Source organism: Gymnogyps californianus, chromosome 2 (assembly GCF_018139145.2).
Source record: "Gymnogyps californianus isolate 813 chromosome 2, ASM1813914v2, whole genome shotgun sequence".
Classification (NCBI taxonomy): domain Eukaryota; kingdom Metazoa; phylum Chordata; class Aves; order Accipitriformes; family Cathartidae; genus Gymnogyps; species Gymnogyps californianus.
The window spans coordinates 125,503,962-125,531,778 of NC_059472.1; the positions used below are offsets into that span (position 1 = coordinate 125,503,962).

At 45.2% G+C, this 27,817-nt stretch overlaps 1 protein-coding gene across 2 annotated transcripts; it reads right to left on the minus strand.

Annotated features, from left to right (window-relative positions):
- Positions 1–2,265: 2,265 nt before the first annotated feature.
- On the minus strand, positions 2,266–27,817 carry NR1D2 (nuclear receptor subfamily 1 group D member 2). Of its 2 annotated transcripts, XM_050890745.1 has the most exons (8): positions 27,707–27,817; positions 24,065–24,325; positions 21,963–22,051; positions 20,869–21,013; positions 18,609–19,225; positions 13,993–14,178; positions 9,893–10,103; positions 2,266–5,403 (listed from the first exon to the last, which is right to left on the minus strand). In XM_050890745.1, the coding sequence occupies exons 1-8, from the start codon at positions 27,720–27,722 to the stop codon at positions 5,207–5,209; spliced, it is 1,722 nt and encodes a 573-aa protein (XP_050746702.1). In that variant the 5' UTR covers positions 27,723–27,817; the 3' UTR covers positions 2,266–5,206. The 2 variants fall into 2 exon arrangements, with proteins under 2 accessions (XP_050746702.1, XP_050746703.1); XM_050890746.1 differs by lacking the exon at positions 27,707–27,817 and having other exon boundaries at positions 24,065–24,389.

Here is a 27,817-nt window from a genome sequence, read left to right on the forward strand (position 1 = left end):
ATAGTGTCAGCCTGGTTTTATAAACCATCACCACTGCTTATGCACCACACAGCTTTGAGTATCTGCATTAAGTAAATTAAAACCAAGGCAGCAATTATCTGCCTTGCAGCTAATCCAGGACTGCCTGCATGAGGTCTACAGAGCATCACACACGATGGAGAAGAGCTGTTGTACAGCAGTAATCCAGCAGGCCTCTCCAGATGTGCTTCATTTTGAGCTGCAACTTCTGGACCAGATGGGCTTTTAACATGTCATATTTGCTTCTGCCTTTGTACCACCTTATAAGTAGCACTCAATGCTGTTGCATGAAATAATTTGAGCCACAATCTTCTTAAGCTGAAGGGCGGGGGGAGGAGGGCAGAGAGAAGGGCCCTCCAAGAAGATACTCCCCCAGTTTTAAGCATGTAATTTTACAAGTAACCCCCTGAGGGTCCTCCTCCAGCCAGAGGCAAAGGCTCTCCTGGAGAGTAATGCAGGGCAGCAACCATCGCGGATAACCACACAGCCTGCCTTGGGGATTCAGGCCAGGCAGGAGCGGTTTGTTTCTATAGCTGTAGGAGACAGCACAGTTCAGCCCCCTATCATTGCAAGCTCTGCCTTAAAACTGAAGTGCTAGGGTGTGTATTTGCAGCAAGTAGAAACTGCTCTGTGAAGGGGCCTGGCACGGCAGAGCAGCGTCTGCGCAGAGGGGAAGCTTTGTTGGCGTAGATGGACCTGTTTGTTCCTGATAACCAGGAATGTGCAGCCTTGCAGCCTCCACGCACGCCTGCTCAGCTCCTCTTTCTCTCACTGGTGACGTGGCTGTGTCTTCGACCAACTTTCCTGCCCAGCGAGCACAGCCTCCACAACATTTTTTCTAAGCTGCCCGTTGCAGCTCAGTCGGCTGTCGGGTGGGTGTCTCCAGGCTCTCCCCATACCTGGATGTTCCTCCCTCCCCACTCCAAACTTCAACCTTAAAAAAAAATTAAAAGAAAAAAAAAAAAAAGAAGGTATTCGCTGATGAAGGCTCTGGCAGCTGCTCGCTGTACTCATCAAAGAAAAGGAAGTGCCAATTATTTCCTTGTACGAACCGTTTCTGTAATCAAAGTGCTCCGCGGTTCAGTTGTGAATGCCGATTCCCTCCCACTCCACACACAGCCCATGGGTCACGAGCCCGAGCAGGAGGTAGCTGGCTGCCCACACCCTCATCAGTTTACACTTTCACACAGCGACACTCATACCTTTGTTTTCCTTGCAACATTCACCATTTCCTCGTGGAGTGAGGACAGAGATGGGGCAGGCTGCTGCGGGCACGTTCACACTTGAGTCAGCGCTGTCGACTCCAAGCCCAGCAAGTTTCCCACGAACAAGCACAAACGCTTCATGTTCCCATCCCCAGAGCATCTTGCCAAACTGGGAGGGTGGGAGAGGGGGGAATGGAATCGTGTTTTTACTGGGAAGCGTCCCTCCCATCCCCCCCATTTGCTGTGGTAAGGCTCTTGCAGCCAAACAGGGAAAAATTACTCATGGTCCATCCGGAGCATCCCAGTGAAAGCTGGAAAGGGCTCTTCCCAAGGACCTCCCAGGCCCTGGGACCTCTGCGGCTCGCAGCCCCACTCACGGGGGCTCAGACTTGGTGGCAACAAGGGAAGCCATATGCAAACATGCCACCAGAGAAAACACGGCAAGGAAAAATAAAGCATTTTTGTGCTGTTATTTTTTCCAGTGCTGGCAGTCATAACTTTGTTTCTGTTTCAATTTTGGATTTTTTTGGTTTTTTTAAACACCGATAGATACATCATTTCCTGGAGAAGTTTCTCTTACCTCCTAAAACAGTAAACGCTTCAAACGAGGAAATCAAGCTGGAAAAATCAAACAGATCTTTGCCCTTCATATGCCACTTTCCATCTACCTCTCTTATAACCTAGCTCTAAGACTGTCTTTACCAAAAACTAAACCATATCCTCTTTTCAGTTACAAAGTTATATTCCTGAAAGTAATGAAGATGTTTAAAATAACTATCTGTTTTAATGACACAACCCATAAAAGTCCATTAACCGCAGTAAACTAGGTGCACCAGAAAACCCCATCCAACCACCTGGCAAGACAGACCAGTACCACAGGCGGACAGAGATGCGGGCTCCCAGCCACTGTGCACCAGCGCAGCCGGCCGTGACCTTACAGCAGCTGATGTTCTCACCCATTACTTCTGCTTTGTTCATCTCAGCGTGCTGTCCTCCCCTCCAGATTTTCGTACAGAAAAATACAAAGAACACAGAAACACAGTTTAGCTTGCTGACATAATGCCCATATTTAATCTTTTAAAACAAGAACAAAATCAAGAATAAAATCAAGAATAAAAATTTCATTTAAGTCATACAGTACATTAATCTTTCAGCAATGACCCAATCTACAGTACTCAAATGCCTGGCATGAAGTCTATTATCTCAGCGTTTAACAAGTGTATAACCAGTGACACAGTAAAAGAAGAGCTCACAATACACAGCTAACACGATGAGTTTAGATTTTCTTCTAAAAGTCCAGCTAGGGTTTGTAATACGTGGGTCACTTTTGAACCGTACTTTAATCAACTTTTTTGTTCAGTCAATCTGTTTGGGGCTTTTTTTTCTGTTATATGAGTTTTTCCATTATGTACAGGAAGATTATTTTAAATTAAATTGCACAAGTTAGAATATCTATCTATAGGCATACATGGTCAATCTAACTAAAAATTTAATAAGCAGTAATTACTCAGTCCTGGTTATACATTCCTAAAGGCTTAATAATACAGTTTTAAGAAGAAAAAAAAAAAAAAACAAAACACAACAAAACACAGTTGTAGGGTGGCAATCTCTGTAAGAAGCCTCATTCCCTCCCAAAACAACCAAGAGTTAACTGTACTTTCCACATTTGAAATGGGGTCTACAAAGAAGTCATTTCAGCTCCTAAATAATACAAAACACGTGACTGTGTCCTTTCTGAAGTCTGAATGGTTCAATGCATAATTCAGTGAAGCTCTCAAACAAATAATACTGGTAGGATGCAGACGGTTAACAGAAATTAGGACAATATGCCCCGATAGCACATTTGGATAGCAAAACTGTACGTATTAAGGGGCCATTATCCAGTGGTTAAAGCAGCTTGAAGCAGGACAGCTCTCCCTGCAGCAGCTGCGGCGGAGGGGAAAGGGTGGGCTCTTCCACTCCTCAGCCAAGGCTAAAGCCGAATCTTCCCCAGCTCTTCCTCAAGCACCTGCCCCCTCCTGCTCTCGGCCCCCTGGCCAGCACTCCTTACCACTTTCCGAGGGGAAATCCTCAGCCCAAAGGTGACTGGAGCCGCGGCAGGGTGCAAGCCTCCCCTCCTCTGCCCGGCTCCTGACGCTGAGGGGCAGGCAGAGGTTTGCCTCTGCTCCAGCTCCGCAGCGGGCACGAGGGCTCCCATCGACTCACTGCTGTGCGAGAGCTGCTCCTGCACGGCGAGGAAGAGCTCTGCAGTCCGGTGGCTTTCTGGCTCCTGGCCTCAACTACCGCACACCTCTAAACGCAGTAACAAATGGAGAGGTCTCTCCCTCCGCAGAGTAGTGTTACCAAACGCTACAGACCCAGAGGGCTACCTCTAACGTAAGTTAACTAAACACAAGGGTAATGGAGCATCTTCTTCCCACATTAGCAAAACATAAAAATAACTAATTAACACAACTGCTTTGACTTTTTTTAATCTCTCTTTTCTGGTGCCAGGTCCTGCTACAAATGGAGAAAACCCATAGAAAGCTGCTTTCCTAGATGGTAAAGTAGCAGAATCTTAAGCCTTGAGGATCTGCTTTGTAATTTGCTACTGGCATAAACAACAAAAAAAGTCCCATTTGTTTGTTTGGTTTTTGTGGTGTTTTTTTAAGAAAAAAATCCAGACCATCCAGTGCACCTTCTCTGCACATACACACACACGCACATGCACACGCACCAATGGAGAGCTCCAGAAGAACAGGCATGGGAACCACAAAGCCCAAATTGTGAAAAGACACGGGCAATCTCACATTTCTGTTTTCAATTCTCATTTAGCAATGAATGAAGCAGCAAAATGATGTATCGCAAGAAATAAACGGTCACAGAACACACATACACCCAAACGCAACCATGGATACATTTTTCCCATTTTTTTTTTTCTGATAGATGCTGTTACTCATCTGATAGTTTCTTTCTGGCTGTGCTGAAGTTTTTGAAGAGCATCTGGTGCTTCTTTAACCTTTATCAGAATGTAAGAACCTCAGTGGCAACGGACAATCAATCTCATTAGTGCCACAACCAACCATCTCCACTTGAGATTCTCTACGAACCCCTTCCGGAAGTCGAATCTGACTCTGCCCCTTTGGTGCCACTCTGGGTTTTCATTTTTTTTTTTTTTTAAATTAACAAACACAGCATATTAATGCAAATTTGATGTTTTCTAAAAATTAGAAATGCTCAGATAATTAGTTCAGCAATATGCAAAGTGCATCTATTTGGTTCTTTCCATAGATCACCTTCTGTTGTAAGTTTAAATTCCTTCACAGTTTAAAATATTGTGAAGAAATTATATGTATACTTTATGTATAGAACTATTTATATACATACACATATATACACACAACTCTGTACTTTATATAGCCATAAACACGCATTACTTAACTATTTATATTATATACACACGGCATGAACACACGCTCAGTGAAGAGTTGGTGCAGGCTGAAATCATTCCATCGGGTTTAATGGAATAACAACAGTAAAACCATGAGTGAGTTATTAAGAGACACAGACATACATCTATTAGATAAGTGAAAGACCAATTAAATCAGCTCTTCCGTTTTCCTATTAGCGCGGGATTGTTCCCACCCCATTCCATGCTCCGTATGCACATACACAGCTATTTTGCGATCAGTTTACATGAGAGGGCAGCGGTGGTTCTTTTTTCTACATGAAAGAACAGTCCATATTTCCTCGGGCTCATCGCAACCTCTTCTGCAGAAGTGCGGCACAGCTGGGTCCGGACATCTTGGAGGACTCCGCATGCTGCGCCGCTGTTAGCTGAAAGCACCTGCTGAAGCGTTACTGCATGGTTATAGGACAGCTATCAATTGTTCACAGTCTGTGAACTGTCTCTCTCCAACAAGTGGTACAACTGTATAAATACATATTTTAGCACAAAACAGTTTAACACGAGGCAAGTCCAAGTACAAATGAGACCTAAAGGCCTACGGGTGAACTTTAAAGGCCAAGAGTTCTTCAGAGTGCATGTTGTTTAAGGAACGCAAGTCAGGTAATTTCAAAAGAAGTTTTGTGAAAATAGAGGCTTCATTTGGGTGATTTTTCATGATTAAGGTCCTTAATGCACGGATTAGTGTTTCCTGAAGTGCCTCCACAGAATTGACATTTTCTATTCCGGAGCGATCTAAAGAGAAGGCGGGGGCAGGAGGGGAGAGAGAGAGAGAGAAAAAAAAAAAACGGGGTGGGGGGGAAGAAGAGACTGAATGGATATAGTTTGCAATATAAAGCCACTGCAAGAATCACTCACTAAATTAACAAGCACAAGAAAAATTAAATACTTATGCCAGAAGTTTCAAACCCACGTACCAAAAGTCTTTCAAACATTGTTTAGCATCAACTTTGTAAAGTATTAAGCTCATGCCAAACCGGCATCATTCAATCACCTTTTCTGTAATCACTTACCCATGTTTCCAGAAAAGGACAGATTGAAGCACATGCTTAAATATTTTGCTGAATCATAACTTTCAAACGCAAGGAGAGAGACAGGGCACACAGAAGTAAAAATTTCAAACATTTCTCAAGGCTGGACACAGAACCCTAAACTTAAACTGGAGGTTCACATTTGAGGAGGAAATCCCACTCAGGACAAGCCACACTCATATCTGCACAATGGGATCCCCAGGGGCAAAGGCAGTACAAGCCTTGACGTGACTGGGCACTACTTCTGAGCGTGTTCTGAAGCACTTACAAAATGAAACATGATGCACCCAAAAATTCCCAACTGAGGAAGAAAAGAAGAATTTCAACATCAAGAAAAATATTATGCTTTCACATACTGCAGTCACGCCATGCCTGAAGCATCTCTTTCGAGAGAGCTGTATTTAAGAACATGCCTGTTGTCCTTAGGTGGAATCTAAGTAAGCAGCTTGAAAGGATGAATTTTTAAGCAAAACATCTCACCTAATAACCATGCACAGTAGCTGTTTTTTCCAAGCTGTAGCCTCCCTTCTTAAACGCTGTGTAAATTCAGCAGGGCACATACATACACAAGTGACGGACACGAACAGAAATGCGCTTTGATGTGTACATGTACTTAAGCACTTTGCAGAACTGGGACACAGAATGACAACAGCTTTCTGGAGTAGCACTGAGTCAGATCGTACAGTCAGAGTGGGAATCCCTTCCTTATGCTGTCAGTGTCAATCCAGTCGAACTTCTCAGGTGAACAGAGTCTAGGAAGTCCTCCTGGACTATTCAGTGCAGTTCCCTCCCGCTACGGGAAAAATTATTATATAATCCACTTAAGGATCCATCTTGAAGCAGTTAATGTGTTTTGTTCCTTTAGAAAGATTGTTCCAAAACCTTCCACTCTAACAGTTAGGGACTTTGATTAGTATCAGTGTTTACTAGCACATATTCCATCGTTCTGTGAAGATCGTCCATTAGGTTTGATACCTGCTCTCCAAGAGAGCATGAGTGAAGAGATGCCTCTCTGCCTTTATTTGTTAAACTATCTATCCCACTTGCCCCCACTTTGCAAAACCTTTAGGTTTGCTCTATCCTGAGCAGGGATGATGACATTTGCACAGAATACGCCAGATGAGGTTTCTCAAGAGCTCTGTACAGTGACAGCGGTACTGCCTTGCCTCTGAAGGCAGAAGAATGCAGTCCAGTCTTTCCTGGCTGCCTCGGGCGAGTTACTGTAGCCTCCTCTCTTCAATTAGTCCAAGTCTTTCTTCTCCCTCTCAGTCTACTTCCAGTTGCTCCCAGTGGCCAGCAGAAGTTTTTGTTGGTACTACCCCAGTGAGAGAGAATAATAGAGGGTGTGTATTTTATATTCTTCTACCACAAGGCATCACTCTCAGTAAAGAGATCATCTGGTCTCTAGACCTGCACAAACCACATTCTTTCAGCTTTGCTTCCACCTTGCTTCTTCCTTCTTCAGTGCCCATGATCCATCTTGCTATCTCCCCCTTCATCTTCAACACTTCCAGCTAACTGAAGCCAGAGGTGAAGCGTTCTTTTAGTTTTGGAATGGTACCAAGGTAATTCCTCAGCACCACCAGAAACCCTCCCACACCCTCACTGTGTGGCCCTGCTTTTTCTTTCTTTGCCATATGACACCAAAACAAGAGGCTGTACACAGTTACACACATTCCTTGCTACCACCCCTGCTGCTTCTTTCTGCACGTTCTAAATACGCCTCATGAGAGTGGTTATTCATCCAGTGTTATGTGGAGATGCTTCTGACAAGTGTTCTCCCCACTAGCACTATTTACAGACTTATGAACATTTCTTTTTTTCCACTGGTGGGTTTTTTTTTTCAATTTTAAATGACTGAAAGTCTTTTAAAAAGATTTTTAACTAGTGCAGCACAGTATTTAATATGCTGGATCACTTAATCAGGATTCAACAGTCACACACTCTTGTCTGCTTCTGGAACTGATGTAAATCTTGACTACTGTCTTCCTTTCAATCTTCTCTTGAGTAACTTTCATTCTGAGATGAAGAAGTCTTAATGGCCTTATTCTTCTACATTCAGTTCTTCTTCCAGTTTTACGGCATCTTTTGCCTTTGCCTGCATCTCCATGTCATTCTCTCTAACGCTGTTCCTCAGCTCTTCCTCCTTCTCTAACTGAGCTCCGCCTCCACCTCATGGGAAATGATTCTTTGGGTCACACTCCTTCTTGAGGGGTGGGGTGCAGGGGATCTGTCTTTCAAGATCTGTTTAATCAACAGGTGGCCACAATCCTTCAGTTCTACAGGCACCTTCTCCTCCTGGCAAGCCCTCGCACTGCCAGCATCTTCCCCAGGAGCTCTGTTGGGGGCACTTCTGTTCTTCTTAGGTACCTGCTCAAGTGTGAGGCTTGCTCACTTACTTGTGCAAGTAACGACTGCAGCATTTCAATTCAGTTGCAAGCTACAGAGTGAAGTTGATCTGAAAACTGCTGTACTCACAGTGACCATCAAGGTTACTATTGTGTCTGGAATGCGGTACAAATGCAAGTTTGGGCCCAAACGTTAAAAGACTAATGAAGTTGTACTTTATAAAACCCTAGAAGTATTTTGTGAAGATGTCCAGAAAGGCTGTGATCAGACTGCGGATCAGATCACAAGGTAGCTAAGATGGGTAGCAATAATGTCCAAAGCTATGATCTGAAAAATCCTCAGCAGCTGCAAGAAGCCTGAATACCAAACACCTCCTCTTTTTGTCCTGTTGCACGGCTCTGACATTACATGCTGTACATGTTACATACCATCCCTAAGCTAAGCCCTACGGGGAGCTAGCAACAGCATGGAGCAGAGCTTAAAAGGCTGGGGGGGAGGGGGGCTGGCTCTGTGCTAGAAGCACATTTAACAGAACAGATCCAGTCACTTCCATTCAAAACAGGTGGTACGGAGATTGTAATATTCTAGGGCCCAGCAGCTGAGCAAGCAAGAAGAGTGGCTGTAGCCTAGTTATGACATTGCACAAGGAGGGAAGAGGCCTGGTTCTTAGTTCTTATTTTAAAGGCTGTCTCCGATTCTCGTCAATTTAGTTTTTCAAAGATAAAATATGTAAAGCAGAGTCTGGAAAAGCAACTAAAATCCCAGGGTTCTCTCTGCTACCTGAACATTTTCACTAACAGACTACAGTGCCATGCTTCCTTCAGGCTGCCATTCATTCTGGCTTTTGAAGCTTGCCAACTCTGTACCACCCTCTGCTCATTACCACCGCTTTCATATCGAAGAGGCTACAGCTGCCCCACCCTGTGCTATCCCATTTCAGTTAGGCCATGCACAAAGTCATTAGACTGAACTGTCCCACCTCGTTTACAGAGGCTTCATGTGCCTACAGCACCACGCCTGGGGAGCCCCTCCCTGATAACAAAGATGTGGGTCTAAACCACTTATGTGGAAGAGGTGCGCTTGTTCAAGGAGTGGCCCCCAAATGCTGGCTTGTTGTATAAGTGGACACTACTAGCATTCCTGCTAGCTACCTCTAGAGAGCTCCTTACCCAGAAAGCAGGGATTCTGCATCTTGTATTCCAGGCATTACATGCAGAGCTAATGTGCCTAATTTGAGGCTTTAGATAATACTACAGAAGTAGGTGCTTAATCCTTCTTTGAATCTGGGCCAGGGTGTTCTGTATATCCAGGGACTGAAACAAGATATGAGGCCAGTGAAGATGTTAGTGGATTGGCAGACCTTTAGCGCTAAGAAGTCACGATGCCGATGAATAGGGCTTTCTTGCTGACATAGACAGAGATCAAACTGTTGGATTTAGACTTAAGTAAGATACGCAATAGACTTCAATGACAATACTTGGAAGTAAAAATACCACCTTATCCCAAGACTTAGACCGTGCAAGTCAGGAGTAATTTCACTGATGCTGTCCTTTGAAACTTAGATGAGTCAGACAAATAGCTTCTAAATGGCCATCGGGCAGCTATGAGATGTATTTTTGCATTCTATAGAAAGTAGTTGGAAAATATAAGCCCATTGTCACATTTTTCCAAAAGGCAGTATTAGAGCAGATATGTAAAAAAGTAAATTACAGGCTGCTAGTAGCTTAAAACCTACTAAATTGCACTTAGACGTGAAATAACAGGGTATACATTTTAAAGAAATCTTTTAATAGAGAGCCATAGTCAAAATTTGGCAAAGGTGCAAGTTAACTTTCTCTCCTTACCAGCAGATACCAGGACAACCGCTGTAAACAAGCTCATTTCCTCATCACTAAGTTGCAGGGCATTTAGTTTCTCACTAAATTCAAACATTGAGTTGAGCAGATCACCAGCTCCCATTGAATGCAAGTCATCCACACTGTACTTCTTTCCACTCAGGAAGGTGACGGTACGTTCCTTTGCATCAAACAAAGATGCAAACCGTACCATTAAAACCTGGTGAAAGAAAAAAAGAACAACAAAAACAGATAAATATAGGTGGATTTCTAGAAAAGCCAAAGAAAAAATTAAACCTTTTAACATCATTCAAACTGTCTCATTAACTGCTGTACAAGCGTTCTATACAGAAACTGTCAGCATGCTATTGAGCTGTAAAAAACAGTGCAAGCTCTGGCCCACCGGTCTGAGAGACACAAACAAGTGAAAAAATTAGAGAGTGGATGCAGGGGAGGGGCTATAGCACATGAAAAGGAGGAAAATTAAAGTTTAAGCCTCAGACAGCCTGAGCCACAAAGACAATGCCATTCATAAATATGCCAGTAGGACAACTTGCCTAAGCCACCGAACAGCCAAAGGCATACAGAGCATTAAAAGAAATGTTTTCTTGGCCACACTTATGAGGAGCAAAATGAAGGTATTGAACCAGATTCTCGCTTGGCGTAAACTGGAGCAACTCCATTGAAACAATGCCGATTTACACCACCTGATGATCTGGCCCACTAGGCATTCTTTGGGAAAGTACCATGCTGCATCGCTGTACCCACAGGAATGTTAACGAGCTCTGGTAGAAAGGAGCCACATCTACGGCCTTCAAAAGGCGGGGGAAGCAGGGCTTGAAACGGCACCTGGTCTGTAGCTGCAGCTGGGAATACCCCTTTGGTATAAGCACCTGGGCTGGAGCAGTTGACATGTGCTGAACTTACCCCTCTGGGCTGAAATTTCTCTTGTGGTTTCTCAGTCGTACTGTGAAATGTTTCCCTCTGGAATGGCTTGTAAAGTTTCATTTGCTCATGTTCAACAACCTTATTTACATTTTCAAGGTTTAAGTTGCACAGAACAGCCTTCTTATTTGGAGAAAATGAACCAATTGGCATTGGTTAAAACTTCAGACTTGCTGTAATCTCTTGGTGTGACAGTCATCTCTTCTCACTTACCCTACATAACTGCATTAATTTAAATGTTTACTACAGATGAGAGGAGAACCAGGTTTTCAGCAAGGACTAGTGCTTTTGACAAGCTTAAAAAAGGAGGGTTCAAAAAAAAATGAAAATGTTTGAGAATTCAAACACCATTCATGCACATTACATGACCTGCTCCTAAATTTTAACAGCCAAATGACATGCAGCAATCTTGATGGACACATGAGCATTATGTATTTATTCACCTTTGTTAGCTAAGCTATATGTCCTTTGATGACATTAACTACAGAGTGCAGAAACCAAGGCAGAAACCTAGGTGCAGAAGCCCTCAGAATACAACAAAAGGAGACAGAGGGCAGACGGACAAAGCTAAACTTGTGCATTAGCAGGGACCCACTGCGTACTCAACAACCTTTCAGCTCAAAATGGTATTCCCCTTACAGAACTGGGCTTTATAAACATGAACTTTAAATAATGAGCAACCAGTATTAACCCTGGTATTCAAAACTGAAGCCCATGAAGCTGTTACTAAGGCAAAGACCTCGTCTATAGATTTCAATGTCACCATTCTAACCCAAGGAAGAACAGTTTAGACTATGGTATAGCACATGATTGATTCATCCCGTTTCACTTCACGCGAGACTCCTATTTGTGCATGCTGAGGATATACCTGATCAACCCTATCACCTGACCATAGCAATACAAGCACACAAAAACCTCCACACAGGCAAGTGCTTGCTCACTTCCCCACCACCTGCAGCCAAATTACCAAGTTTGTCAGCCTGTGGAGAAATCGAGTCACTACCCCAATGGATCCAAAGGGCTTGTCAGCTCTACCATCAACTACATTTGAGCGGGGGCTTGTGGAGGTGGGGGAGGACCCGCTCAAATCCAGCTGAATTCCTTACTCTACGCTCACTGCTGTTTCTGAGCTGGCTCCCATACAAAGCCATGCAAACGCCACCACGATATACTGAGCTCCCCAGTACTCCTATTTCTAAGAGGGCTTTTTAGCTTACATGTGTGCGAATATATATAGCTATGCTGCTTCTGCACCAACATTGTCTCCATGCGTCTTCTTACCCTCAAATGAAGAAGCACTCCTTGAATACGAGCTGCTGGTAAGCACAGTGCCAAGACAGCCACACAGTGGTGCCCAAGGGAGCCAAAACAGGCTTGGAGGCAGTACTTTTACTCAGGTTCTTCTATTAACATGCAGATGTTGGGATATCTTCGTTTAGTTACTCAGCAGACAGAAATGACCTTGTATGCACCAGGCTTTCAAGATGCTTTTGCCTCTATTGCAATGGTTTCATTAATCCTGGGTGGTTTTTTTTTTTTCCCCACTGCTCTGCAGCATTTTTTTTTTGGTTTTTTTCTGTTGCTAAGATGCCACATAGGCCTTTCACTACAGGTACCAGCTCACTAACAGAAATCATTAATGTTTCTTATAAATAAGTGAATAGGGATAAGCATGCAGCCATACATTATTATTAATTCCCCTGGATATAGAAACCTTCTTATCAGCAGTGCTTGTAACTGGCAAAAAGGCATACGAATGAGGCTTGAGAAAAGCTTGAGGTGAAGAAAGACCAAGACAAAACATTTTACTTGCAAAACATGAAGGGTTGGCTTTACATTATAGGAACAGTTCAAGCCTGATTTTCCACCCTCCTTGAGGGCACTAGACAGTATACCACTTTGCAGAGGAAGGAACCAACATTTTTGTGTAATGTGAACAGCAACTTAAGAGGCTGTAGCTGAAGAAGTAAAAATACAGCCCTTAGCTACAGGAATTGTAGATGAATATTAAAAGGTCAAGAATAACGGTAAAATACACATGACAGCAAAATGGAAGAAACAAAGAAACCGACACACTCCAGGCACCAAGTCTTCCAGTATAACATGTACCTTCCAACACAAAAATTACCCATTTTAGAACCGGGCTGTATAAATGCAAATAAAAGACCCAACACATTACATGAGAAATGTCTTCAGTTCACATAAATATGAAATCCAGCATCCCTCTTTGAAAGAATAAACAAGTAAACAAGAGCAAAAGCATCACCAACGCTACCCTCCCCAGAAAAGCACAGTAACAGCGAATACTTGGGACTTCAGCTCCTCTGGTCCTCTATGTTTAAACTTCACATCTGAATACTTATAAAATGTGCATGGTCTCCAACAGACGTAAGAGTCTGGAAGAGCAACTAAAAAACCTTAAGTAAAGGTCCCCTGGTGAAGGTCACTTATTATAAAACAGCACCAACGTCTCTGGTATCATTCCCAATTTAACACCACTAATTCGCATACACGTCATGCTCGCACGTGGGTGAAATTAACCATGAGGACCTGGTGGGATTAGTCTAGAGTAAGTCAGGCTGCAGCTGGTACACGGTATGTACAGAGCTGCAGCAGTACAGCCAGTTATCAGTATTACTGCTTTGGAGATGGAGGCTTCAGCAACCTCCAGTTGCCACCAAAGGCTAGTGGTGACTGGTCAGGATGGATGCTCTGGCTGTGGCAGGGAGCCCAGTGGCAGAAGGAAGGACATACAGAGTGATAAACACATTCCTCTACAAAACTGGTAAGTCAATAGCTAGCTTTCTGAACTATCCACCCTTCCAGATGCAGTTTGCTTCCCTCCATGCTAAACAAAGGTAGCTATCAAGGTAACCGCTGCTATACAAAACCAAGAAACTCCTCATTAGTCATTTATTCATGCCCAGGGAAGAGGAAAGGGTAAAAGGTCTGAGCACTTTTGAGCTACTTGGAAGAGGGACAGCTCACCAAGACGTGACCAAACAGAGGCACTGGACACAATCAGCTTAAGGAAAGCTCAGAGCTAGCATCCACAAACAAGCTGGTTTTGCCCGATATAACCCAGTTCTATTTATTTTTGTTCTTAAGGGGGTCAGACTGATGCACAGCTTGTCAGGTCTGCACTATACACACAGTGGTCTCACCTCAAAGGTCCCAGCCTTCAGAAGATTAACCTGGTCATGTTGGGAGAGATCTCGGAAACCTGGGATGCGCTTGGCAAACTCCACCACTTCCTTCACCGCAGGGGTAAAACTCAGGGAAAACTCTTCCCAGACTTCATGGCCAGACTTGTTTGGGTCCACATGGGGAGTCTTACTCATTGGGCAGACCTGATGTTTACAAAATATACGCAGAAAAAAACTCTTAAAGATATAATTCCAAATACTGACAAATACTTGAAAGAGGCAGGTTTATTCTTCACGAAAACTTTGCAATAATGATGCATAGAGAAAAAATATCAGTATTCCTCAGTCAGCTCCCAAAGCAACTGGATTTCTCCCTCCCCCTTTAAAACAAACAAACAACAAAAAACCCATGGCAGTCCATTAGCAGTCTGTTGCTAAATTTGCTGACCTGGGAAATGCCAACATTGTTTAGAGCAAAAGACTTGAGAGAACCCAGGTTATGCTATTTTTCCCTGATGTCACTCATGCCTGACATCTGGATTTCTTTTACTTGTATTATCCCTGTAATCTCACAATTAATCACGATTTCACAATCAATCAATTGTAATCTCACAGTCACTACTACATTCATTCTCATGTATCTTTCTTGTTTTGCAGGCAACTAAAGTGATTCAGTCAAGGTGACAAAGGTGTCAATACCAGAAGCAAGGAACTGAGCCTTGGCTTCCTGAGTCACAGGTTTACACCCTCATTATCAGAACAACCTTCCTCTCCTACGTGTTTGCTTTTACTTGTATCACTGAAGGAGGACCAAGGAACTAGTATTCCAATTTTGCTCAGTCACAAGACAACAAAATGTTCTTTTACACAAACATACAGTGATTTTTTGTAGGAAAGTCTGAATCCATTACAATGAGATCAGACATTATCAGTCAAGGCTGACTGCCAGTAAATTCCCTCTGTAAAACCCAACCAGACACTCCGAAATACTTTCAGTTCTGCTTTCTAAAATTTACATCTTTTAATGAAGTTTAAACCTTTTAATATTCATTTCACCTGTCATCATCAAGGACAAGAATTCCTTTAAGTATTCCTCACAAGTATAATAAATGGTGTATGTAATCCTACAGAATTTCAGCAAAGCAAATAAATAGAAAACAGTGAAATAGATTAGTAATTCCTCAGATCTATGCTGCTTTTGCAGGGCATCTTGAATCTCACAATTACCTAGCAATTCTTTGCATGGAAGGTCGCAAGATCCATGTCCTGGTTTCAGCTGGGATAGAGTTAATTTTCTTCCCAGTAGCTGGTATATTGTTATGTTTTGGATTTAGTATGAGAATAATGTTGATAACACACTGATGTTTTCAGTTGTTGCTAAGTAGTGTTTATACTAAGTCAAAGATTTTTCAGCTCCTCATGCCCACCAGCAAGTACGCTAGGGGTGCACAAGAAGTTGGGAGGGGACACAACTGGGACAGCTGACCCCAACTGACCAAAGGGATATTACATACTATATGATGTCATGCTCAGCATATAAAGCTGGGGGAAGAAGAAGGAAAGGGGGGGACGTTCAGAGTGATGGCGTTTGTCTTCTCAAGTAACCATTATGCGTGATGGAGCCCTGCTTTCCTGGCGATGGCTGAACACCTGCCTGCCCATGGGAAGTGGTGAATGAATTCCTTCTTTTGCTTTGCTTGCGCGCACAGCTTTTGCTTTACCTATTAAACTGTCTTTATCTCAATCCACGAGTTTTCTCACTTTCACCCTTCTGATTCGCTCCCCCATCCCACCGGGCAGGGGGAGTGAGCGAGCGGCTGTGTGGTGCTTAGTTGCCAGCTGGGGTTGAACCACGACAGTCCTTTCTGACACACAACATGTGGGATGGGAGAGAGAATCGGAAGAGTAAAGAGAGAGAGAGAGAGGAGAGTTTATAGGGATGGCCCACAGACTAAGGGAATGATATGTGTGTGTGCGCGTGTGTGTGTATATATATATCTATCAAAGGACAGGAAAGGTGATGGTGATTAATTGGGATGTATTGGAAAGTGCTCATGGGACCTGAGCATGACGTAAATGGTAAAGAATAAGGGGTGTGCAGCTGTGTGGTGCTTAGCTGCCGGATGGGGTTAAACCACGACAATCCATTACTAAGATCCATTACAAGAATATATTCAACAGGTATATACGCATGTGTGTGTGTATGTATTTGCCAACAGCTAGGGAAAGCAAGATGGAGATAGATAGATTTACATTTTTGTTTGGTTTTGGGGTTTTTTTCCCCAAATATCAGTTACTAACTGGGCAGTCAATATGCAGAAAGTTCTCCCCAAAAGACAAGGAACAGAATTGCAGATTTCTTGGTTCAGCTGTGAATCACATCATTTGTGTGTCTGAGGACAACACCCAAAATCAAACGATTACTTGTGGGGTAGAGGGTGACCTTTTCCATAAACTGAAAATCATGAAGTATTTTGGCAAAAGAAAATGCCAACCAGAAGCATGGCAGACATTAACCACTGCTCTGTCCATGACATTGCAACAGTTCACACAGGTATTGTTAAAAATACAGTACTCTCTGAAAATAAGGAATCTCTGGTTCAGCACCCCACTCTGAATTGGACACAAAAAGCACCTCAACTTCTCATCCTATGATGGTTTACCCTAACCCCCAGGCACTCAGTCCCAAGGGGAAACTCCTACTTTCCCCCCCTTTGTATTATGTCTAAGGTCTCTTGAGAGACCTCTGCCCAAGAGTCATAGAAGATCTCAAGTTGGAAGGGACCCATAAGGATCATCAAGTCCAACTCCCTGCTCCTTGCAGGACTACCTAAAACTAAACCATATGACTAAGAGCGTCATCCAGACACCCCCTGAACTCTGACAGGTTCCCTATGGAAGCAGTTGTCAGCTTGTGCAGGCACTAGCTCTCTTTAGAGGAACCTCTTCAGGAACGACCTGTTCTGCTTTTCTGGTTGTGGGGGTATTGAGTAAAAAACCCAAACCCCTGAACATCTGTCTCCGTACTGGTTCAGAGCCTAACACTCCCTTACTGGTACTGACTCATTTGGGTCAGATGCTGCTCTCATTGAGTTCTCTGGCAAAACGCTCATTCATGTCAGGGATGCGGGGGGGGCGGGGGGACCTGCAGTGCTCGTTAGATTCGGTTTTGTTTCCTCATCGTCCGCTGTGTTAAACCTCCCTGCAGCTGCTACGCACAGGTCAAACTGACTGGTTGGGCCTCTGCAAGCAGCGCCACTCCCTGCCTGCCCATACTGACAGGTTTAACCTCTGCTTCTCAGGAGTGCCAAGAATGCCGTTGTAGTGACTCCACATACTTTCCCTGCAAGGAAGAAAGGTTGGGAATGATTATTATTTGCCATGGTGTAGTGCCTGGAGTCTGCAATTAAGGTCAGAGCCTGCTAGCAATGGCATGGTCCACATATGCCAGAGCCAAAGAAGAAAAACAAACAAACAAACAAACAAAGGAAATCCAGCATCAAAACAGCCTTCACTGTATGGAGACTTTCAGAGGCCTTCAAGAACCTGTGAAGAATCTTTACAAACTAGGAGGAAGAAAAACACCGGCAGCTCAAGTACTTCAGAAAGGTCAGGGGCTCGCACTTCTCAACAGGAGCGCAGGATGAGAACGAGGATGTTATATTCTCTCATCCCAGGTGGTTCCAGTGATAAAGAGAAGGACAATCTATTTTAAGTGGCTTGCAGAATTGGTTGCCTGAATGGCAGAGAAACAGCAGGTGCAAGGCAAACAGGAGGGACCTGTTAAGGGGGGGGGACACCAAAAAAAAATCCCATATGCAAGAAAACAGGAAGCATCCTTGTTAAGAATTCAGTGAGAAAATGCTCTAGCAAAGCCATCCAGGGTACCCAGAAGTGTGTTCACTGTGTTCACCTCACTTGTGTAAGTACTACAGAAAAGACCCTGAACTTCTCTCAAGTGGTTTAGCTGTGCATCTTCCTCCTGCCTCTGTTCACATCTGAAGATGTTCTAGGGGAGAAGGATGCATAGCCTGCAGGTCCCATTGAGCCTGTATTTTACACTGCCTGTAACAGAATCGCCTATCCCCATTAAAACAAAACAAACCCCACCCCAACCCCCCCAAAAAAACCAGCCTACCCAGCAAAAGAGATTTTAGAACACACTGGCAAGGCATGCAAACAGACTGGTTTAAAATCCTAGCCCCGAGGTTTCACCCCAGAAAGTTGCTCTGAATACCTTTAAGGAAAATACAGCGTATCTGACTGTGTAGATTACTTTAAAGTGAAGTCTTCAAGAGGATTGAGTGAAGAAGGGAATTTATAAACTCCTAGCATCTATTTTCATTTTCAAGTCACGCCAGTTAAAAAACCCATGAGTTTTCTTCAACCAAGGCTCTTTGACATTAGTCTACTTTCAGTTTGCTAAAAACCAAGCCAAGAAACCCCATCACTTGTATCATTTCAAATCCTCCACACAACTCGAGCCTTCATCACAGTTTGCACTATTGAACTTGTGTTCTGTTTCAGCAGTTGTGCCAATTGTGTGCAGCTTCACTGACTAAAGAGGCACAGCTGGATCACACCCATCACTAAGCCTTTCACTAAGTCAAATCAAACAATTGATATCAATATACCAGATGCATTCTTCCTCCAGTGCTGCAAGAGTAACTGGTATTCTTGTTTGGAGAAAACCCATCTTCTGGGATCCTATCACACAGTCGCTGAGTATAACCACTGGTGAAGTTCATACAGTGGCCATTTGTGAAACACATGGCGTGCCCACTTGGATAATGCATTGCGCTTCTCCCTTTGTACTGTCCACCAAGGTGCTGCTCACTTTCAGGGTACTGAGGGCCACCAAGCCCACTAACACAGTGCTCGCCGCTCAAGATGTACTGCTCAGTGTTCTTTGACACTCTCGCCCCACTCTGGGACTGCATCATCTCTGCTGGGTTTTGGGACTGTTCTTGGTTGTACATGAAAGTGTCTTTGTGGGCCCTAGTGACCATACCAATCACTTCTTCCTTAGCCATGTCAGCGCTAGGAGGGGGAGAAGAGCTTTTGATGGTTTCCCGCTCTTGTTTGGGCTTGGAGGAAAGGTCTTCTTGAGGTGCTTGATCTTGATGTTCTGTTAATGCTTCATTGGGTAAGTGACCGCTGAACTGACTGTTCATCATGGTTTTCATGGCACTCTGCATTTCAATCAGCATCCTCTGTTTTTCACGTTTGGGAATACGGCCAAATCGAACAGCTATCAAGGTGGAGAAATGAAAAGTGGGGGGAAAAAAAAAAAAGTCAATCCTGAAAGCATTAGCAGCAGACACAGGCATCAAACCAAAGTGAAAAACCAGCACGCACACACACAAAATACACACCCCAACCAATAATCTTGCCTTTTAAGGAAAGACTTTAACTGCTCTCACCAATACTACAGCAGGGGTATTACCACTGAAGTCAAGGAGCTTCCTGGGCATAGGATAGGCACAAGATACGAATTATATGCTGCTGTTTACAAAGAGAAGGCAGCTCTAAAGCAATCTCTAAAGCCTTTTCCCCTTTTGCTACAAACCTGGCTATGGACTATACACACAGTTGTGTTAGTTAATTGTCAGGCTTTAAGATTGGATCAATTAAATCAGTACAACTTTTTGAGCTAACAATTAGCTGAATTTAAACACAGTTCATATCATATTTGAATATAAGTCCTACAAGACAGCTCCTCATGGACCAATTATATAACTTGCCAAAACAATTAAGAGAATCAACGCTGAACGAAGCTTACCTTGGCAAATTTTCCTGATAACTTTGGCTTGACAAGGACATTTTCTGCTGGCAAAGGGATGAACATCATTGTGGCTGCAGCCCTTTTGACCCTGTCCTAGGGAATCTACAACTGCCTCTACCATCCTGCCCAACCACAGCCTTACAAGGGCTTCTAACCAGTTTCGGCTGATGTAATTATGTTCATGCAGTAGTCCATCATTAATGTAACTAAATGTCTTTCATTAAAGCAGGTGCAACCTTATGCGCAAACAAGCGCCTAGGGGATGAAATAACTCCTATGCACGACAAGAACTCAGAACAATTATTTAAAATAAGTTTTAACACTCCACCCACTAAATTATTAACAGCCCAAGATTCCTAGTTCTTGTGAAATAAACACCCAGAGAAAATTAAAAAGTGAAACAGAAGGAAGAGTTCTGGTTCATGACAGTAAGTTGTAGCAGACTACTGAACTACACTTTCAGCATTACATTTTAAAAAAAGTCACAAGGAGTGGATAGCCAGCAAGGTGGTCAGAGACACAGCTCAACACTACGCTTTGCTCCTTGCCTTCCTCCTCCCTCCAAGAAAAGGGGAAGGAAATAAAAATTAAAAAAATTTAAAAAAAAGAGCAGATATATGCTTGCCCCATGCACCAGACCTAACTCTTTAGGCTCTATAATGATTACTCTAAGGCTATCTGCTTGGGCAGAATTCCCTTTCACTGAAAAAGCAATAGTAGCAAAACAAAATGAAACAAAAAAAAACCCCCCAAAAAACAAAAAAGAGAAGAGTCTTGTTCAGATTCAGGCAGGATACAGCTATAAATATTAACTCATTAAAACAAAATTGAGACTCTTGTTACAACCGTCCTCCTAACAGACCACCGCAGCGCATCCTACTGCATTAGCCTCCTGGAGACGGGAGGACAGCTCTGCGGCCAGTATTACATTACCAGTTCAGGAGAGTCACGGAGCGAGAAGGCAAGCTGATCTAAACGCTCTCAGACAGGGAACCTGTTCCTGACAACAGGGCTGGCTGCGTTTTCCGTCATTAAGACCCTTAGCAATTGCTTTAGAGGTGGGCAGCAGATTCCCTCTCAGAGGATCACTGCTCAGCAGAGGAACGTACCATCTCTTGACATCCCAACAGACAGGCATTTTTTGAAACGACACTGCTGGCATCTGTTCCTATTCATTCTCATTATAGAGCAGTTGTTATTCTTCAAGCACTTCTTATACTGGATGTTTTGCTGAATGCTTCTTCTGAAAAAACCCTGTAAACAAACAAACAAAAAACCCCCACAACTATTATTACAGTACATGTCAAATCCTCCTGCCAAGATTCACCTCTCCGCAAGCGCAGAAAACCTCACTGCATCTCATCACCTACTTCAGAGCCATCAGACCTAAGTGATTTTAAAGAACTTGCTACTCCTCATGACTTACTTCCCCTTTGTGTGTGATCTGTGTATAACGCAAACTAGTTATGATTTCTAACTATAGAAGATGCTAAGTTGTTCCCTGTATAGTCAGCACCTAAGAGCAAAATATCTCCACTATTACCTCTATCACTGTACTGACAGTTTATAAGATATGCCCTCAATCTCCTATGACATCAAGTGCAAAGATGGAAGTCAAAATCAGATCTTTTGACTTCAATCTCCATAGTTTGGCAACAAAACCATCCTGTTGCACCATAAGAACTTCAAAGGAGGTTCTTTCACATAACCCTTAAGTTGATAAAACTCCTTCACAGAACATAAAATTTGCAGTGTTACAATATCAGAAAATACGGATCTACTGATGCATGAACATGCAAGCACCCAGGTCTGGCTTTCCCCGTGGTAAAGAATTCCTCTTCCAAAGCTGTTTTGTTCTGTGTCCCAGCCCAGGTGACAACTCACACCCACTATCTCTTAATGCAATTAGCATTCACATGTCTTGTGTGACATGGTCCTTACCACCTCTGTCTCTTGTTCTCTGCCGTGCGCTCCAGGTCAGGCAGGATTGGACAAGGGGCGAGACCAGAAAGTACTGCAGAGTTTTCAAAATGCTGTGGATTGCTAAGTGGTTTGCCTTCTCCTACAACTTATACACTGTCTGGAATTTCTCAGATTTAACAGAGAAGCATACTGATATTTTTTCAGAAGTATCACCCCTTTTCCCCTATGGGGAGAACTTGAACATTTCACCAGCAGAAAGGTGAGCAGAAATATAGCTCACCTTGCAGCCCTCACAGGCATGAACACCATAATGAAATCCTGAAGCGACATCTCCACAGACTTTGCAAAGAAGAACCATGCCATTAAATTCTAGAATCAGAACAGAAAAGTCAAGGATATAGAAAATCAGTGCCAACTGCAGGAACATGTTTCCAGCTTTTAAAACCTGGACTAAAAGCAAAATATGTCAGGTCAGCTCAACATACAAAAAAATACAGCAGAGGAACAGACAACAAGAATGAACAGTGCAGAAGGTACCAGTGCTAGGGTGGGGTGGAAAAAGACAAACATGAAGCACTCAACAGAATAGGGAGAAAGCACGTATTCACCGGACTTTCAATCACAGTAGCATTGTACTCAATTGTAGAAAAAGAAAGTCTGCTTACATTTACGCACTTTTAAAAGGACCATTTAGTTAACTAGGCCACCAAAGTTCGGGCTCAATCTGTTTTTCCATCAGGACAAGTAAGCTCATATAAAGGCTACAGAGAATAAACATCTTTTCTTAAAAATAGAAATATTAAAGGACACTTTATTTTATTCTATATTGTAAACAAGCCTATTATATATTGTAAACTCTACCTATTTGATAACAATTTAGGACTCGTAACTCAGCCACATCTATATATGTAACGACTACTCATTTGAGTACATATCCACAATGGCATGCTTGCACACTTCAACTTGAAAATACCTTCTCAGCCCTGTAAATATGCTCATGGCTTGGGTTTTTTAAGTTTTTCCCCACCTATTTTATTTCAGCTTGTCAATAAAGATTTTTTGCAAGACCTAAGTGCTGGTCTAACATTGGTTTCACTGAAGCCAATGGGAATTTTACCAGTGACTTCAGTAACCACAAAGTTACCTTAACAGTGAGCAACAGAGACAGCTGGAAATATTCCTACAGAACCATATTCTATCAGAAGAGTAATTTATTTGACATTTGGGTTTCATTTTTAAAAAGGAACTAAAACTTTTTTTTTTTAAGGTTTTGAAAAAAAAAACAAACCACAAAATTTCCTCTTTTTTTTTTCTTTTTTTTTTTTTTTTTTAAACCAGAGCTAGTACTGTGCTAAAAATGTTATAAAAAATGTTATCTATCTATCTATCTGAACAGTTCACAACAGGTTTCATCTTCTGGAACCTCTGCCCGGATATCAAAAACCTAGTTGCTAGCGAATTTTTAAGAGGAAGTAAAGGTTCTTACTAAGAACTTAGGGTAGAAACACTTGGGGGGGGGGGGGGGTGAAGACTTTTAAGGTAGAACTGTTCTACTTATTCTAGCTTCATAAGAATTCAAAATGATAAAACAATTCTGCCAATAAAAGAATTCAGCCTTCAAAAGACTAGTCTAAATTCCAGCTGAGTGTTTGTTGAAACACTCATTCCAGTACCCAGTTTAATTCCTGCCCTTCCAAAACTGTTCAAATATAGTTCTTTATGGTTGATCTTCTCTGATTACCAAAAAAAGTATGAAGCAAATAGCTGGAGCTAGATTGTTAAATGCATTTTAAAATGCTGTCCTTTAGTTCTAGCTTATGAGTACTTTGTTCTTTACATCCACAAATTAAGACTTGGAATCAAAAAGATAAAGGTCCCAGCTACAGCTATGTAAATATAATACAATGTTTTGGTAATTTATTTATTTTAAGAAAATATTCTTCTTTATTTCTTCAAAGAAATTTGGGGGGAGGGAAGGTGAAGGGGCAGGGGAGGGAGTATGAAAAAACAGAGAAACTAGATTCGCAAGACAGCTCCATAAATACTCTTGAAGGCAATTTCTGATTACTATTACCTTTACTTCATTGCATCTTTTTAACCATGTGTTTGATTTTTATTAAGATCAGTTTTCACTAGTGAAAATCTGAAGTAAAGCTGGACTGTATTTATGGACTGTTTGAAGTTAGCAGCAATGGGACCTCCATCTATTAGCATTTGTATGGCAATACCATGCGTATTACCATACATATAATGCAAAAAGATAAAAATGGAGGCTTTGCTGTGTGCCTTCACAGCAAGCCACACGGAGGGGCTGGTTGTAATATATGGGGTTGTAATATATAAGGGGAAAATGGTGGTTTCAGGAACCGGCACCAAACATACTTGTGACTCCATTATGGCCTTTTGTCAAACCAGCAACACTCGACTGGTTTGTTTTAATAGTCTCCTCCAGCCGATCGCTCTTCGGTGCCCCGTCAGAGCCCTCGCTGCTCCGGCTGTTGCAGCCGCTTTCCGAGGAGGAGCTGTTCGGAGAAGATGGTACAGGCGAAGAGGACGACTGGAAACCGCTGTCTGAGCTCTCGCTGTGACATGAGGCTGGGCTAGATGCCGAGCTTGAAGAGCTGATGTAAGCTATCACACCCCCTAAGGCAAGAAAAAAAGGAGGCACGTAGTGACATAACAAGCAGACATGCACCGCTGCCATGTGAGCCACGCCGTGACCCAGCACCACCAGACCCAGCCATCACGTGTTCCTGGGCGCACTCCTTTCCCTCACTCCCTCAAGCTCGCTTCTCTCCATTCGTTTTCAACGGCTGACCTCCCAATCTGCCCCATCCCCTTCACCCGTCTTATCAGAATTCCTCCGATCCAAGTAGAGACGAAACAGCAGAACCAAAAGACGGAGCAACACGCCATGGTGCTGGCAGGACAGGGCAGTGGGGAGAGGGCACGGGGCGGCCCAGGGAGGGCTTCCCTGGCCACCCTCTGAGCAGAGCTCATCTGGAGCCACAGCAAAGACAGGATCTTACAGCGCTGTGGAGCCAGAATGCAAACAAGCGAGGTTAGGGACAGAAATAGGGCAGAGAGAAAGACTTCATGCAGGCTACGTGCCAGAGGCACAGAAAGGAAGGGTTGGGAGGTGCTCCCGATGCAGAAGGAAAGGGGGCAAGGGAAAGAAATAGTGCTGCAGCCTGGTTAGCCTACTGAACGCCATTTGTCCGACTGCAAGCCTTTGTAGCGTTTCTAGCAACAGCTAAACTCCGACTGCCAGGCTGCTATTTGCAAACAGTCTCTGTCCTGCCGCGTCTTGCAATCTGACACACTTGAGAATCCCTCAGATGAAACAGCTTTTTGTCCTCAGGCAGACCTGGGAGCAGTTCTGGCTTTTCACAGGCTCCTTTTTCTTGCTTGTAAGCAAGAGAAATTGTTTTCATTTCATTTGAGTTTGTCTCCAAGACGCAGCATTTCAAAAGTCAATACAAAAACATTTGATATTTCACACAAAAATTTCAACAGCGAAAGCCACGCAACTGTTTAAATAAATTACACTCAGCATCTTCTCTGTTTTATGCCTGTATTGCTCTGCAAAGTCTCTTCACAGGCAACTCGGGACACTGCAGCAAAGAACTCCACACACCAATAAGAACTAAAAACTTTAAAACAGCGATGCACTGGCTTCCTTTGGAGGAAAAAAGCATTAGTGTCAGTAGAGTCCTCGATCAACTGAGTTGGCATGGCAGGTCGGGGCTGTAGCCCCTTACATCAGCCATCACCTCCTCACAGATAAAGGCTGTTACGCCTATTAGGCGGCAGTGTTACACAACCCTGGAAATATCACTGCTTGCAGGTAGAAATTCTGACAAAATTTTCATTACTTTGATGAGCTACAACGGTCCTCCTAGCATTTCTGCAGCAGCTTTACTGCCCCATTTCCTCTTTAACATTTAATTTTTTCTACCAAGGAAACCGCCACCAACACCCTGAAGAGCGCGGAGCCGAGGAGCCCCCGGCAGAGCCGCCGCGGAGCACAGGTCAGACCGAGCGGTTGCACGACACGTGCGCTACATGCAGACCGCTTCTCACGTTCCTGGGCGCCGGTGCCCCTACGCCCCACCGCAGCGGCCGTTCCTGCACAGATTTATTTATTTTTTTTAAAGAAATCCTCCACGCAGCGTAGCGCACATCCAGGATCAGGCTTTTGGAGAAAGGAGGGTTGCAATGGGCACGCAGGTCCGCAACGGCACGAGAAAAAGGCACTGTCAAACACCCGTGCCGGCGTAAGACACCACCTATTCGACAAAGGTCCTGCTGTGCCCTGGCGCTGCACGCGCCTCTGCCAGGTGCCAGGTCAAAGCTCGCAGTTCTCCTGGTCCAAGGGAGGCACCGAGCTTCTCAGCAGGCGCCATCCTTATCTGCAAGGGGCAGAGCAGGGCACGCAAACGTGGCCCCCGCGGCGAACTGCACATCCCTCCGCGCTGCCACCTCACCCCGCTATCTTTAAACCCTGCCTCATAAAAAGAGTGCTCTTTTCCCTCAAGGGTAACAGCAATGTCACAGGGGAACATGGAAAGAGTATGTGTACGGGGTTTTCACCCCTTGTCTTTTGAAAGCCTGAGGAGCCCCAGATAGCTGGGCTGCTCCCATACCCTAGCAAGCTTGGCAGTCTTGTCTGTGTCACAGTCAAGATGCCTAATATTTTTGTTATTTCAGAAGTTACATTTCCCTGTGAACCCTATTTTTGTTTGATCAGCAGTTAAAAGTTGAATCTCATACACAGCACAGGGCGACAACTCAAAACAAAGAGCACAGGCACAGCGATCTCTCTCCACGCACACGCACTCAGACCCGGTACCCCGCAAAAAGGGACCCCGATGCTCGGTGGATAAGGCAGCCCGGGGTCTACAAACTGGCGGGGCTTTGCTTAGGGAACCCGGCGGAGGGCGGTGAAACAACTCCTTTTGCCTACGCTGAGCCGCGCTGCTGCGGAGGCACGTTAGGCAGAGTTAGGGGGACCCCCGGCCCTTCGGGTCCCACCTGGCAGGGATTTACTTCACGGGGGGGGGGGGGAGCACCATAGCGTGCAGGCATTTCATTTTCACAGAGATTTAGGAAGTTGCAACGACGCAGAGGCGCGAAGGCGGAGGCGACCTGGCTGCATCATTAATCGTTTCACCCGGCGCCGGGGATGCTGCAGCTGCAGCGGGGGCTCCCCCGGCCGGCACCCCGGCCGCCATTCATCACCCTCCTCGACACAGAAGGGAAGAAAGGAGGGAGCGGGAACAGGGCCGCCCTGCCCGCCTCCCGCCGCCGCGCGGGGCCGGGGCTGCGGCTTTCCCTGCCGTCACGCGGAGCTAGGCTGGAAAGGCCCTGCCCTGCCCCCGGCCGCCCCCTCCCCGTTACACAACGCCGCCCCCGCGCACCGGGCCGGTCCACGTGCGGGCCCCGCGCCCCCGCCGCAGCGCGTGTGTTTCCCCACCCCCGCGCCGCACCGCGCCGCGCCAACGGCCGCCCGCTCCCCCGCCCCCCGCCGCCTTGCTCCACCGCGGCCTCGCGCGGCGGGGGCGGGGCCGGGAGCCGCGGGGGCGGGGCCGCCGGCGCCGCAGCGGCGCGGCCCCACGTGTCCCCGGCGCGCCCCTCCGCCGCCGCCCCGAATGTAGGTCACCAAAACAGCGGCCGCCCGCCCGCCTCACGTGTCCGCGCCGCCAGCCGCCCCGCGCCGCCGCCCCGGCACTATTATGCAATCCGCGCGTCACCGCCCCGCACGGCCAATGAGCGGGCACGCCGCGCGGAACGTAAACACAGGGCGCACATGGCTCGCCCGGCGGGTCCATGTGAGGCAGCGCGCGGCCGTCCCGGCCACCAGCGGGGCCGGGGCCGGGCAGCGCCGCCGCCCGCCGCGCTCCCCCGCCCCGCGGCGCCCCGGCCGGCCCCCGCCTGTACCCCGCCACCCGCCCGGCCCGCCGGGACGACCCCGCAGAGCCCCCCCCCCCCCCCCCGGCCCGCAGCGGGCGCCCCGCCGCTTACCCGCGCTGACTTCCATGGCGGCCTCCTCCCGCAGGGGCAGGGGCGGCGCCGCGCTGGGCTCCGGCCGGGCCCGGCACGGCTGGGCTCGGCTCGGCTGGGCTGGGCTCCGCT

Excerpts from the sequence above, each read along its gene's own strand:
- NR1D2 (XM_050890746.1), bottom strand. The coding sequence starts at position 24,386 with ATGGCAGCGGTGCATGTCTGCTTGTTATGTCACTACGTGCCTCCTTTT. Across the intron at positions 14,179-18,608 it reads CTGGAGGAAGAATGCATCTG|GTCTGCCCAATGAGTAAGAC; the intron begins GTATATTGATAT and ends TGTAAACATCAG. Across the intron at positions 10,104-13,992 it reads TGAAGGCTGGGACCTTTGAG|GTTTTAATGGTACGGTTTGC; the intron begins GTGAGACCACTG and ends TTCTTTCACCAG.